At 39.3% G+C, this 16,038-nt stretch overlaps 1 protein-coding gene across 3 annotated transcripts in view; it reads right to left on the bottom strand.

Annotated features, from left to right (window-relative positions):
• The window catches only part of ZMYND11 (zinc finger, MYND-type containing 11), a 105,740-nt gene that overhangs the window by 16,364 nt on the left and 73,338 nt on the right, over nucleotides 1–16,038 (bottom strand). Inside the window, exons 4-8 of one of the 3 annotated variants that reach the window (XM_014945000.1) lie at nucleotides 14,839–14,883; nucleotides 11,875–12,036; nucleotides 2,844–2,921; nucleotides 2,357–2,449; nucleotides 846–933 (exon numbers count right to left, since the gene is read on the bottom strand). In XM_014945000.1, coding sequence (XP_014800486.1) covers nucleotides 846–933; nucleotides 2,357–2,449; nucleotides 2,844–2,921; nucleotides 11,875–12,036; nucleotides 14,839–14,883 — 466 coding nt within the window. The remainder of the gene's footprint in view (nucleotides 1–845; nucleotides 934–2,356; nucleotides 2,450–2,843; nucleotides 2,922–11,874; nucleotides 12,037–14,838; nucleotides 14,884–16,038) is intronic. The other 2 variants (XM_014945001.1, XM_014945003.1) reach the window with 2 other exon arrangements.

The following is a 16,038-nucleotide window of genomic DNA, read 5'->3' as shown; positions in this document are numbered from 1 at the left end:
TGCTCCTAATAAGGATCCTGTTTCTTTCTCTGCTACTGTCTTAATGACACACTGCAATTGTCCTGAAACACTGTGCTCTGCTATCACCACTTGACAGAAGCATGGTACAATCATGTAAGTATTTCTGCTCAGAGTAATGCCTCACAGACTAGTTATCACTATGTGTTTCCCTTTACACCTGTGTATTTCTCCATTAGCACATTGCCATCTCCCCGTACCAACAGCAGCGTGGATCTCCTGATGCTGCAAATGGACTGGTCCCACCCTCCTCCCAGTGTCCCTGCTGGGAGCCGTGTCCACAGGGAAGAACCACATCCTTCCTGAAAACATGGCTCTAGAGAACCCTGTTACAGGACCTGGCTGTACCTTCTGGACATGGTGGTGGTGTTCTTCTACTTCCAATCAGACTGCATCAGCAGGACACTTCTAGTGTGGATGTCACTATATTTGCTGTTGCAATATGGCAGGCATTGCCCACGAGTGAAAAATATGTATCTATAGTACGTGTTTCTGCTAACACAGCACATCAGAGATCAGACTTCTCTCCACCCTTGAACAACATATGTATACTGGCAGAAAACTGCAGTACAGACTGACTTATGACTTTGGCTGCATAAGAAACAGTGCAAATTCCCACTAACAGGTTTACTCAGGGAGGATGGAAATAGCTGTGTAGTAGGTGGCCCAGAAAAGACCCTGCAAAGTCCTCTTGCAGCTTACTTTGATTTTTAAGGGTTCTCAACTGACCTCATCCACGCTTAAGATTATCTAATACCAAATTTGAGCCTGAACTTGTGTGTTTCTTACAGATACAGATAAAGCAAGCAGTAAATGTGGTACTTTACCTCCATAGAAAATCACTGTATTGTGTAGAAGCAGCTGAGCATCTGCTTTGAATTCCTCATAACTCCTGTACTTCCCTTCATTTACTTTCTACAAAAAAGAAAACATAGGACTGTGAAAAAACTTTTAAAATGCTGTACCTGTTTTATGTAGAGAAGCTTTCACGGAAATCTGCATTATGCAACACAGATCAGACACTGCCTTTCCTGCATACAGAAGGAACACTTACAACTCTTTGATGTGGTTTTTTAACACCTGAACACTGGTTGCATTGGTCCCTTTATGCAATGTCCAGAAGTAAAACAAATGCTTTAATACTTGACTAAATTTTGAAAAAAATATCTTGGTTATAACAAGGTGAATCTGAGTAGCTTCATCATAAGGTGTGGCCCTGAACACTTGTTAACATAAAAATATATTCCCTGAGGTGAAGATTTTGTACCTTAAAATACCAGCTATTTTCAAATCAATGTTGACTGCCTTTATACTTCTGGGATCCTCCCTTGACAGTCAGTGCTTTTCCAATGAAAGTTGATTGTTTTAGTCTTCCAAACTCGTAACAAATGCCTACGTGGAGCCATGCAGTTGGTTTTCCCAGTATGGTCTTTTGTCTGATAAGGAACGCAGCATTTTCAGTTGTGCTCTGTCAAGAACACCTATGAGAATTCCCATCATCAAACAAAACATCATCAGTTTCTAGGCTGTTATCAAGGCCAAAAAACCTTCCACGGAAGCAGATGGAGGTGAACGAGTGAAAGGAAGGCCTAACCTGTTGGTCTCCAAAACTGCCAGTGAAGCTATTCTTTATCCATGTGTTTCAACAACAATAATAAAACAAAGGCTTTTCACATCTACGGTTGTAAAGGGCAATATATTCTACAGCACTCCATAGTAACCCAATTGCTGCAATGAATAAAGATGAATATGCCGTTCATTTTGGTCATGTGCAGCTGATTTATATGAGTCATGGTCAGACCTCTGGTTCAGAAAAAAAGGACAACATATTTGCTAGTACTTTATTTTTGGAACAATTAATCCAAACCAGATGTTTTAAGTGAGTCTTGGCTTTTTGTGATCAACAAAATGGTTAGTTCTTTATGAATCATTTAATGTTTATAAAGTTGCCACCTACACAAGGCCTTAATGACTAAAATTGGAATATGGTCAAAAAACCTTGGGACAGATACGCAAACATGGGCAGTCAAGTCCATGTTCAGGGACTTAGATGAAGGGTGCTTTCTCTAAAGATTTCAGCTACCTACAGCTCATAGTAAAATTTTACTACAAAAGGAACTGAGGATGCTCTATGTCTGAAAAATTGGGACCACTAGTTTTACTTACTTATGAGGAAATGTTTGAAATTTTAAGCTCCCATATCCAATGCTGGATACAATACTGAAATACTGATCATAGGCAGAATTAAACAGGATTAGTGCTTTAGTCCTTAGAGTTTATCTTCAGTGTTAAAAGACAACATAAACAGCAGTGTAAGTTAGAAAGCGAGTCACTCTACCTCCTGTATAGTAGGAACATCAACAGCTGAGTGTACCAGCCTTCTATACATTGGATGTTTGTTGTCCTTCCCTTTCTTGTTTAGATCTATAGCCTGAAAGGATCATGAGACAGTGTAAGTAATTGCATTTAGAATCTGCTTAAAACACACACACAAAAAGATTAAAATAAACGCAATAGTTTGGAATATTTCAGGTGGGGAATACACAAGGCCAAACCGTAGATCCAAAATCTGACAGATTACATGTGTCTCAAACCTGAAAAATGTCCATTTCAAAGGAGCCACGGGCCCATGGCATATCCTCCTGCCAGAATGATACGGACCCAAGCAACGAGACACGGTAAGTATATGTTGAAATATACACACAGCTTATGAGAGAGGAAATAAAATGACGCCCTCCTATAGCCCTCCCCCCCGCACAGTCACAGATGGCCACCCTCTGCAGCGCAATCCAACACTTCGATAAACTTCCCCGTTTCAGACTCACCCGCTCCTTCATACGAGAGACTATGAATCGCAGGTATGTGCTCATCTCTTGTTTACTTGTGTTTTTCTTCTTGATACTCTGCCAAAGAAAAACAGGATCATATTATTATTTTAAACTTGACTTCAAAAATTCATCCAATAAAAATTTTCTCTGTATTACAACATTATTTGAAATGGTAACTTAGAATCACATATCACACAATTTTTCAGGGAAAATCTTTTCTGGGAAATTAGTAACACTAACATGTCATAACAACTATATATGTTGCTTTGAATTATGTCTGGGCTGAGGACTGCAGCTACACAAGAATTACGGGGTTTATTTCCACTTGTATCCATAATACTTTGTCAAAACCTCTCATGTAAAAAAGTTTCAAATTAAAATAAAGCAATGAAGAAAGGCATTTTAGGGAGGAGTTTAAAATTTATTTAATGGTCTTTTGTTAGCAAGGCATTAATATTTTCAGTAAAATAAGATAGTATTTTAAAAATAATATCCTGTACTATCTACAAATTATGTGCTTACTACGCAAAATGACACTCTCTAGGAGGAAGTCAAATAGACTGTAGCCAGTAAAAACTCAGAGCACTTTTTACTGCTTGAGGAACGTAGCAGTCATTGATTTTTGTGGTTCTAATCTAATCCAGATTCTGGAACACAGACTGCTTCTTTTTACCAGTTCCACAGTTTTTCCCCCTTAACTTAGACTAGTATAGAGACTTTTACCCACTCTTCAAAGTCAATGCAGGCTAGCAGGAGGCACTGCATACAGTAACGTGCTGCTAAAGGGAAGGTGGCTCTCTGCAAATGCCTGGCATGCTTTTACAAACCACCCTTCCCAGCCCCAGGACACAGCAGCTGTGCACAGTGTGCATGGATTTAAAACAGCTGCCTGGAAAGTGCTGTCTCCTCCCCTCCTTGCTCTTGCCTACTGCAGTTCTCCAAAACAAAAGCGCAGTGAAACAACAGCGCGGGTTGCAGGTGTGTTATCCTGAAGTGATTTCTAACTGCTCATCTCTCTTCCAAAAACATTCACTCCTCCTCACACCTCCAAATGCACTGGGTGCCAAGCTGAGTTCTCCCCTTCTCCTGCCTGACATCACCACCTGTATGCAAACTGGGTGGACCAAACTGGCTCAGTGACAGCTGCATCCTCAAATTTTGATGGTCTTTAGCAAGATCCACATAATTGTGCAGATGACTGTTGCTTAGCTAACACAAGAAAAAACAGAATCCGTGTCCTAATAGGTAGCTAAAAGAGGTATGAAGCTTGTGAATTATTAATCACTAGAAGTGTGCTATTTTTTACTGAATTACTTATATATGACTCTGAACATATAGAGGGAGCAGACACATTGAGTACAGAGCAACTACTTTTACTGACTTATCTGGCAAGAGTCAAAATTACACATTAGCACAAAAAAAAAAATAATCATAGGATTTGATTGTGTCTCCTCTGCCTATATTCCTCCTGCCAGACACTGAAAAACACAGGCTGGCCCTTGTGCTACAGCAAGTGTGCAACCTGTACAGCTCAGGATTGTACTTATTGCCTCCTTCTTAAATCAAAATTGCACACATCACTACCAAAGAAGCTGTTTACTTGATTGCTTAAAAGTATGCATAGAATCATGATGATCAATACTGAAATATTGGTTCAGTCATGAACCTGTACGGATACTCCATTATGCATAACAATACTATAGCTTTATTCTGACAGGACACTACCACCATTGGGTAAAACTCACTATTGTGGAAAGGGCCAGCACCAGGTCTTTCTAACACTTACAGTGCATTTAAGCATTATTTTCATAATATTAATAGTTCCCTGACCTTCCTTCCAAACTCTTGAGCGAGACAGAATTTTACCCTGCACTGTATGTCTCAATCACCTTCTTTATTTTCATGCTTTACTTTCTCTGCCGTGAGAATGTGCATTCTGCTGGAATTCAACTCACCTACTCAGTTTTGCATAAACCAACATTGCTACTGCAAATGCAAACCCAAAAGTGCATTAGATTATCTGCATTATGAAACGCTGCTGTCATTTTGTCATTTTAGGCACTGGAGTGCTACATGCTTGCTAATGACACAGCATTTTAAAAGACTGAAAGTTATTAGGACACGATAAGATTCACTTGCACTGACTAGTCCTTCTACACCTCTTTTTCTGACATGGTTTTGAATTTATTATCCTTTGAAAGTATTTCAGAATTCACGTGAACCGTTTTTCATGCCCTGCTGGGCAAGACAGTTTTGTAAGAGACTGTGTTAAGACAGATGGTTTACAGTCTTATTCTTCATATCATAAGAAAAGATAGCTGGCTTTGTATCATTATTGATGCCAGCAACTAATATTATCTTAAGCATCAATGAAAACAATATCATTAAGTCGCCAATTCTGGCAAACTTGAATTTCTCCACTTTTCCTTCAATTCCCTGCATTGATTTAAGAAAAATTTTATCTCCAGGTTCCTCTACTAAATGTTGAAAAGTAATGAATTTAGGGAGTCAGAGCCTATGAGCCATAAAAATGTCTTTTTATGGCAAGTTTGGTCACCCTTTGTAGAAAGCAAGTTACAATCCAACCACTTCATTCACTTTTCAACAAAGATGAGCTCTTTAGGAGGCACCACTCACACATTCTTTGAAATCTACAATGGAAACTGTGCAATTTTTTAATACCCCCCTGCTACTTTGTATTTTGAAGACTTCTCAGAGAAGTTAACCTCGAGCCACTTAAAACAAGAAAATAGATAGTACTAGATGGGGGATAAGATTTGCATAAAATCTATTTATATTGCTCTGACACAAGAAAATATACCCACTCTCAGGTCCCTTTATAGCCAGAGTGATATAGAAGCAAGTACAATGAAAATTAGCTCTTTTAATTTCCTACTTTTGGGAAGCAAAAACTATGATGATGGCTTATGGCAAGATCCACTGTATATCTTTTCCTACAGTCAGATCTACTAAGATATGCCACTGCAAACCTTGTTACTTAAACAAATTTCTTTCAAGGAGACTGGTAAGATTCAATCCAGCCCCAAAAGATTATCAGGATCCTATTTGTAGGATATATTATGTTACTATAGGACTGGGACGGAGTTGTCTTCATAGCAGCTCATATGATGCTAAGGTTTAGATTTATGACCAAACCAGAGTGATGTTTTAGCTCTTGCTGAACAGCGTTTGCACAGTGTCAAGCCTTCACTGCTTCCCACTCTGCCCCCACAAGGAATACACTGGGGGGCCAGCAAGGGGTTGGGAGGAGCCACAACCAGGCAGATGACCTGAACTAACTAACTGTGCCACATAATGTCATGCTCAGCAACAGAAAGGGAGAGGAGGGCGTTTAAGGGAGTCACCCATCTGATGCTTGGGAACTGGCTGGGCACCAGTCTACCCATGGAAGGTGGTGAGTGATTGCCATTGCATCACCTGTTTTATTTTGTTTTCTAACTCTTCTCTTCCATTTATTCACTTGTTGAACATTTTTCATCTTCACCCACAAGTTCTCTTGCTTTTACTCAGTCCCACTGGGAGCTGGGCAGAAGTGAGGGAGCGGCTGTGCAGTGCTGAGCTGCCTACTGGGGTTAACCCAAGGATGATTCCCAAGTCACACCAACTTTTACAGAAATGTGTAACCCTTCTGCTTTGACTCATGGTAAACTGAAAGGCTTGGTCAGCCATACGTGTTTACTCAGGGGATGTAGGAGTGAACTAATAACCTTCACAATAGCAATCCTCATGTAGAAGATTAATGAGATCTGGTAGGTGGAAGGCCAAGGCTGCAACCTAACTCTCTGCTTGTGGGTGCACGACATCGCTTATATATGCCTTATTCTCTGTGGCACATCTATTTCTTAGAAGCTGGTACGTGAAGATTGGATTTACATTGCTTTTTGTATTCAGTATTCCAGATTATAAATGCTGCTTAGCTGTTATAGTGGGTAGCAATATATTGCACTGTGCAGGTGTGAGTTATTTAGCAACTCTGACATGCTTACAGTGCAGGAATTCACTACAAAACTTTAGGAACCACACAAGGTTAGCAGCAGCGAGGGGCACTGCTAAGAAGCACTTCATCCTGCAGTAGCACCGTTTATGAAAGTAATGACTGTCCTTTGCACCCTGAGTTAGCGTGTAGCTCTCAGCTCCCAGGGTGCCAACGCTCACTGCGCTGCAGTTGCTGCAGTCTTTTATCTGAAGAGAAAAAAACAGGGAAATTCTAAGAAATGCAACATGTTAGTGCCAGCTTTCTGTCTAGCTATAATATTGTAAATTACATTTTCTCCATGTAAGAGAAACATTTCTCCATGTAAAGAGGTTTCCCTATAATCTCCCATTACCAAATATTTTTTTTCCCCTTCCTCCCTCAACTGCCATGTGTATACACACATCAAAGAGCTTCATTTCAGTTCAGTGATGGATTAGGTGGAGGCTGCTCAATGACAGATACATGTTTCTAAGGAACCAGTTCCATTTTCAGAAGCAATTCAGGTTTCCAGTGGTGTATCTGCAGAGGGGAACTATGTGCATGAGCCTAACATACATTCACCACTGCTGTTTAAAAACTCTTTGCTTTACCCACTGGCCCTTCGATATTTTTAGGGCTTAAATTTCCAGAGGAATTTGGTGCTACATATGGAAAGCTTTACTGCTCCACTGCCCTCTCAAACTCCCAACCCTCAGGTCCTCAGGTTTCCTGTACCATTAAGAAAGGTATGCAGGCAAATGGGATGTGTCTCAGAGCAACCAGTGTGCCGTATGCCCTAAGCAGCATACAGAAAAGTACCTGCATAAGCAGAGTATGGCATAAGACCTGCCTCTTTCAAGACCATCGACAGTTAAACTAGACTTGTTACAGCTGAATACACAAGTTGGTTTGTATTTGTATGGTGCATTGAGCACCTTTGGAATATGAAGCACCTTATGAATTAAATATGCTTTTACATGCACAGAGAAGGTGGTAGGAGGCTCTAAGTGGAGGTTTCCCATTTTTCTCACTGCTGTGGACAAATTCCTTTATACTTAATTAAATTTGCCTTTTGTGGCCCCTGTTCTGCTGGTTCCCTGATTTACTGAAGGGTCCATGTGGCTGCAAGGGGAATGGGAGGGACCTGCCACGCACTAACACCTCCCCGGGAGTGGGCTCTGCACACTGAACCACGTGGTGCTGATATGGGTCCTACACTAGGACTTCCCTTCACCCACCAATCCATGGCTATTATTTGTTTGGTTATTCCAAATTCTGTTTATAGAATATATGTCATCATACATTTCTCTAACTCCCACCATAACACCCCATAAAGTAAGTCAATAGAGCCATATTCTTTCTTCCTTCCTTGTATTTTACATCCACCATCTTGACTGACAGCTCGTACCTAAAACTCCCCAATCTAACTACTTGAGTTGCTTCACTTAAGTAACCATCTTTCTGTGCTTCTAACTTTCTACTGTTTGTCATTCTCACTTGTCAAATTATGTCTAATGTTAATTGTGAACTGCATGACAGTGTATTTTTATGTACTCTATGAATGCTTAGTACAGTACCAGAACTCAGAAATAGCCTATTTATAGAATACTTATCAGCACAGCATTTAATATCTTAAGTTCTACAGTTTACTTTACTCTCATATATATAAAAACCAGAAATATTGAAATACCTGCTACGATAGGTAAATTGGTTATAACTTACTGTAGAGCACATGCATGGAAGATCAATGTCTGATCAGATGATTGTAAAAGATTTAGTAGTAAAGTTAAGCCATATGAATAAATCTTTTTGTTTCACAAATCAAAATCTATTCCTCAGGGACAAATTGTATGTCACCATGCATGATTTTGGCTTTCTATAAAATTACTTTAATATTTGAATTTTTTAAAAAAGGAGTAACAATAGTCAGTTACCCTAACATGTGATCAATATTCTCCTATTCAGAATTTTGTATATATCTATTTACCCACCCAAAAAATGCCTAGTATTTTTGCAGCACTTTCTGTAGTCTTTAGGTGCTAAATGAACAGCTGGAGAAAACTGATTTCCTCTTTCTGCCTAACCAAGGAGCAGCAAAAAATATACAAGTCTCCTGCATCCTCAGAGATTGAGTTGACTAACTTTGTCTTGAATGGACCATGCCAGTAGTGGGGAATGTAATCTCTAAGTTCATTCGATATCAAGGCTTTTCCTTATGACCTGTCTACCAGGAATTTTGCTGATAATACAAATTTATTTCACTTAAGACAATGATTACTCAGCAGTCAGGGAGAATTTTCAATCACTGCAATGTGGTTTGGATTGAACTTACTTTGACTCTTGACTCCTGCTGAGAATTATGTAGGGTACAAAATATTTAAATTGGTACTGTCAAATTGAAAAAAACAAGCCAGGAACTGGACATTCTTGCTTATGGATGCCGTGGAGAAAAACCACCAGCAGGGAAACAGAGTTCAGAGCAAGGTTTGCAAGGGACTGTTATTAACGTTATGGGAGGGAAAATATTTTAAAGTTATGAACAAATCCTTGGCAATGTCCTTTATAAAATGTTTCTGAGTAGTCAAGTGTGCAAGGTAAAGCTGCACAGGTTGATTGAACTACTACAACCAGCAATTGTGAAATGAATAATCCAAAGGCTTGCTGACCTTGGCAGCATTACAGAAGCAATCTTTACATAAGAATGAAGTGTTCTTAGATTATTTCTCCCAATATATTAGGTTTCAAACATACTTTTACTTTACTTTGTGAAGAGCTTTGAAATCCCCAGGTGAAAAGTGCTATGTCCAGTTACAAGAATAAAGTATGAAAATATATGTGTCTCTTTGTCCCAGCTACTACTTTTCTTGAACGTACATATTTACTGCTGATAATGCAAAGTAAATCCCGTTGCCCTTATGCAAGATAGTTAAGCTCTGTTATGTTGTCTGGACATCAGCCAGGGCTCTCTAAATTACCATAGTTTTTTTGATATAGGCTTCTCTCTTGTTTTTAAAATCCAATTAGAGCAGTTATTTCCTAGGAAGGTGGGGGGAGAGTAGCAGAAGAATACTGAAGCCAGATACAAGGATGCTAACTCCTGTGCCAAACTAGACCTCCTTTGCTTACAGGGACTGTGCAAGCCTCCTTAGTCCTTAGTCCAAGTTTGCAGAAGTAGGGCTCAAAGTGATTCTGATTAATTGTAAGGAAATCAGAGCTGCCAGCATAGGGGGACAAAAGTACCCATGGCACCAAAAATGGCAATATTCACAAAAATCATCTGAGACACTGAGCAAGCCAAAGATCTCTGGGCCACCAGAACTGCTCCTTAGTCTTCGTATAATAAAAGGGAACCCATACGCAGAAAGACAGACCCAGTGTACTGGTCTGAGTTTCACAGGATTTTTTTCAAGGTAAAAATTTGTTTAATAAAGGATTTGAAGGCTTCAGGATGAAAGTCAAACTGTTCTCAAAGCTGACCACCCTGCTTATCTGTGCATATTTCATGCAATGATTCAGCATTTCCACTCTGATGACATCCACGTTATGAGACAGATGTTATATCCCATCTCATATACAAGGTGGCTTATTTGCATTCCCTACTCTCACCAGACTTCATCTAAAATTATTGGTAAGCTACAGTGAAGACTGAATCCAGTTTACCCAACTTGAACTATTTATAAGAACTATCAATACTTATTACGAGAACCAACAATTATTAAAGAGATTTATTTAAAAATCTGAAAGCAATTCACCTATATATCGTCATTCTTTGCTTTGTTTTTAACAGAGAGAATATTGAGTAGCTAAATTAAATGCTAGTAATTCAATACAGTACATGTCCTTATTCTTAAGTGTTTTTTCCCTGCCACTACTTCTTTCTCATTTCTTTCCACTTCCCTGAGGCAGGCTTGATTTTCTTGCTGTTTCCCTACACCCTGAAGGCTCCCAATCTGAGGGAACAGGCAACAGGTTTTTTACAATGGGTTCTAAGGTAACAGCAGTCAGAAAGTGCTATATTGAAACAAAACAATCCACGTGTTTTCAAAAACTGCTTCTCCATGCTAGGAAGTGCCTGAACCCTTACATTCCTTGCAGCACAGATCATCTGAAGGTCAGTCTGCTGCTCTACAGCTACACCTAAGCTTTTAGCAAGGGAATTTCCTCTCCCTCCAGCAATCCAAGCCAGAGTGCAACTAGCAGTTTTATGCCTTTCTATAGCAATAACTTTATTTTAAACATTCATATACATTATTCTCTCCATTTTAGGAGACCTAGGAATGTGCTCCACTGGGGGAGGTGATGCTGAGATGACAACAGAAAGGAGAAGTATCTGGCTGAGTCAAGGCCAGGTACCAGTAAGCACCATCCTGACTAGACTGTTTAGTCTTCTAATGACATGCAGACAACATACCTGCTCGCTCTTGGAAAGTGTATAAAAAATACTCTTTGCTGTCTCTCTACCATACTCATAAGAATAGCAATTTTAAAGAAAAAGCAATACAAATATGGATGGCTATGGGTGAAATCCAGATTGGTCTTTTTGCACTGACAGAATCCACAGAGGTAAATGAGAAGCAGGATTTCATCCCATGTTTTTTGATACTGCGCTCACCAGTAACATGATTGTGGCTTTATAATATACACTATGATTCCAATAAAATATTAAGAATGCAGTCATCAAAATACAAAAAAGTTACATTATGATTAATTAAAATAATGTTAGGTAAAAACAGCATCTTATACAGCAATTTGTTTACTCATGTTGAAGATTTCCACAATATACTGCATTCACACGTGGCACACATACACACACCCATTCCCACACAGTATATATACTGTGTGCATAAGTAAAACTTGCTCCAGTCTTCAAAAACAACCATCTGCTACATGCACCATATTTTGGTATCTCTGTATAGATGCTCTAGTTATGTACCATCATTTCAATATTCAGTTCTTTATCCATTAACCTGGCCAGACCATCTGGACACCTTAATGAATCTATTAATGAATATCAATCCTCTAATCAGCACATGAAATCTCATAGGTACTCACCCTGCAAACTGGGCACTGCCAGTGACTACTGCTGTCTCTAAGCCTGAACTCATCAGACAAACACTTGGAATGATACACACGAAAACACAGGTCACATATCAACACCTCTCCAGGCAAATGGCATTCAAAACAATACCAGTCATGATTTTCTGTTTCCCAGTCCTACAAAAAATACAAAATATTTTGGTATGACATTCTGTCAAAATCCGCAGGAACTAAGAACAAAATTGATATGTCTTGAAATCCAGCAGCAATTAGACATTATAAACATTTAAAGAAGTGTAAAATATTTAAAAACAGGGGAAAACCTACATGCTTAAAGATCTTTACCAATTTAATACACACTAACTCCAATAGAATATGAATGCCAAGCTTTACTTTTTTCAAGTGTCTGATTAGTAACAATTTCAAATATGAGCTCTGTCCACAGTGAAAAGTGGGTTTGTTTTCTACCTTTGTATAAAAAACACTTGTTGACCTCTCTGTATTAGACTACAAACAAAAGTTTGTGCACCTCAACAGACCATACCTATTTCCTTGGACTATTTCCCCTTGTTTTGATAGTTACAGGGTATTTTCAACTGTAATTTTCTGAAGGGTGGTCCCTTCCAGTCTTAACTCTCTTAAAACTGACTTTTCAGCATCAAAATGTTGTTACAAGAAATAAATGAAATAATTAACCTATTACTGCAAGAAATGTTTCTGCTAAGCAATCCCAATGCAATTCAAAAAACAGAAAATGTTTCACTTGCAGTGCCAAACAGCACTGGGCTTATTCCCGAAATGTTCTACAGAAGACAAAGGATATGATTCTGCTGATGCACAGGTGTCTTTAATACACTCTTCCTTGAAAATTCAGCCCCAACGGCCAAATTCTGACCTTTGAAACATGTGCACAAGCTTTGCTGAAGTAAATGAGAGCAGCATGCATATAATTTGGAGGCAGAATTTTGCTCTATTAATCTACAGTACTATAACCAAGCAGAACTGCCAGTGGCCACCGTTAAATGTTTATGTTTGTTATCTGAAATGCCACACTTTCCCCTACACTTAGAAGACAAAATAGCTGTCATATCTGAGATAGAACTCCCAATGCCTTTTCATGTCAAATGTCACTTTTCAATGGGTTCAGATCTCTGAAAAAAATATTCCTATTCTTCAATAAATAATCTTGATAAAAATCTGATCAGGCTATTTTTAATGTCATGTCGTAAAGGTGGAGTTAGCAATTCCCACAAACTGCCAGAATTGGCATTTGTCCGATTCTCATTTTCCTGTGCCTGGGAACTACGGCCATTTAAGTCCCGGTGTGAGAGGTCTCCTCCAGCGGAGCAGCAGCAAAGGGCTACACAGAAGTGGCACTTCCAGTCCCTCGTGCTGCAGAGCAGCTGTGTTGTGTACACAATTCATCGGACCAGAGTCCCTATGAATAGAAGAGACTTAGGGACAGCCTCAACCCAGATTGCCTACACTAAAGTTTATACACCATGAATGTTGGGACTGCAGGGGCAGTAAATTTAGGGTGACAAAAGCCCCAAACAACCTTTAACCAATTATTTTTGAACTCAGAACTTTGTCCTCCTTTGTTGTTCAGATTAACACTGTAACTTTTCTATTGTTTCTCCTCATTTAATTTTACTTGCCTATTCTCTATCTCTCAGAATGGCATAATGCCACTAAATTTGGCTATAAAGAACAAATTCTTGTTTCACGAAATCCTTCCTCTTCCACAAAGTCCAGTGGCAGTAAACTTTGGAAGCCCTCTTTTTATGATATTTTAGACACAACTAAAGATACTGCATTGTCAATGTACTTGATTTGCCTGTCGATTGACAAAAATCAGTTTAAAGTATTGCTTTGTATTTCTTCCATATTAAGTGTAATTCTTATCTTCTTTATGAAACAAACCAATAAACAGAAAAGATCAGATGGCAATAAAAGGCCAATTAAGCAAGATAAAGAATCAGTTTTGATTAAAGATCTATCCAGATAAAAATCAAACCGTAAAGACCCCAATAGTTCCTGACTACTGAGGAATTTCACCACAGAATCAGGATTCCAGGAGTCTTAACTTTTATTCATACTAGCTACTTATTGGTATATCCCAGATATTCCATTGTTAGGAAATATGCTGGCAAAGAGATGTGGAATTTCATAAACATATACAAAAATGTACTTGCTGGCAAGAAAAATCATACACTCAAGCCAGAAACCATGATGTTACATAAAGCACCAGAAGAAGCTTCCTTGAGTATTCACACTGTAAAGTTTTGAAAACATCATTATTTCTAAATATAATCACCCAGGTTTTTCACAGAAAAGATTTTTAGTTTAATGCAGTATATTTAGTGCATAAGCATATATAAAACATTCATTTATGCAATATATTTGAAAAGTTAATAAAGAAAATAAAAAAGGTACATAGCCCTTGTGAACAGCTACACTATTGACTTCAACAGCAAGGTCAGAGGCATTAATCTTGCTCCAACGGCAATGAAATGTTATTGCTTCTCTTGGTTTACGTAAGTTTGAACGGGAGGAGAACGTTCTCCCAACATACTTTTTTTCATGCAAGAGATCAGATTAATTTAAGTGGCTGAAACTCTGTCTGTCAGTGCTCGGGGTAGGACAGGTCAAAATTCTCCGCCAGCTGCAAACACGGTTAAGTCTGCATTTACAAAATACACCACCAGGTGTCACCAGCCACTCCGGAAAGGACTGATTAAAGGGCAACCATTGTAACATCATCTTGAACTGTAACATGTGAGTAACCACTTCCAGCCCCCGGGAGAGAGAAAAAACCATCAAACTACATACATACATAATGTAGACTAAACTCAGAATTGGAAGTGATGTGGATGATGGTGGTGGTTAATATAGTAAACTAAGCTATCCTAATGGAAGACAGAAACGTAATAGAAAATATGACAGAATTCAAAACCACATAGTGCAAAAATTGTTCACCTTGTTTTTTGCTGCTGTCTGGGAAAAAGGCTGCATACCGTAGGCCTTTCAAAATAAAAACAAAACAAACTTTGTATCTATACTGTAAGCCATCCGATTATCAGGATATACACAAGGCTAGAAAGAATTCATGCACAGTGACCAGGAAATCAATCTGTTACTTCTAACATCTGGTTGCAAACATTTCCTCCTGCATTTCTAGAATGCTACCTAGCGCTTTTACACATTTTGTTTCTTTAAACTATCCCAACGTACTTACATCATTAAAAGAACCCAACACCCATCTTCTTCCCCATAGACACACCCACCACCAGGCCAACTTAGAAATCATCAAGAATATTAATGATTGTTAATTAATGCACTCTTTTTGATACATAAACCTTCTTTGGGCATCTAAAAAAGATCCCTGTAATGTAACTTACTGCATAGGCAGTGGCCCCACCAAAATCAAAGCAACACCTTCTTTGCTGCACGTTACCAAAGGTTAAACCATCACTTTATCGATAAACCCCACAGTCCTTTTTTGTGTATAGAAGGTGATACATTTTCCCGGGACCGTGTGGGGTGATGGCAGAATCTCCACCGCAGGAACTCAATTTGCCAATAACTGTTATTTCCTGATGCCGGGCAGGGAAAGCCTCCTGGGTCACTGCGCTGGCAGACGAAGGGAATCCTCCGCCGGCAGCACGGGGCTGCCCCCGTTCAGCAGTTCAGCGGCACCCAGTGATGGCCACAACCCCCCGAGGGATTGGGTTTGGCAGCGGGGCTGCATAGCTCGGATGCAACAGGAGGCCTTTCCCCCCTCGTTGGACTCCGCCGCCCATCGCATCTGTAGATACATGCGTCAGCAGGGCAGCAAACCTCTGCTCGGGGGACTGTGCTTAATAGCCAAAGAGCTATGCTCTGTTAAGCAGAGAGGGATCTCGCGGTGATACGGGTCACTTGTGGTCACTTGAGCTTCATATTCAAATCAGTCAAACGTTAGATCATAAAGGTCACTTTGCACGGACATAAACAGTTGAGATTTCTCAGCAACGTGAATGAAACAATGCAACAGTTTTGAAAACACGGTTTAAATTATGTCCAACACGTAAGCTTACTTTTTTCGTGATTTAAGTAGGTTGCCTTAAAGCAAATACATAAATTTATTCTGGAAGTACAGAAAAATAACATGGGACAGAAAATGTCAGGCTATCCAGA

Source organism: Calidris pugnax, unplaced genomic scaffold, assembly GCF_001431845.1.
Source record: "Calidris pugnax isolate Ruff unplaced genomic scaffold, ASM143184v1 scaffold54, whole genome shotgun sequence".
NCBI lineage: Eukaryota > Metazoa > Chordata > Aves > Charadriiformes > Scolopacidae > Calidris > Calidris pugnax.
Note: the sequence above shows the minus strand (reverse complement) of the source record. Positions and strands in the feature narration are given on the sequence as shown.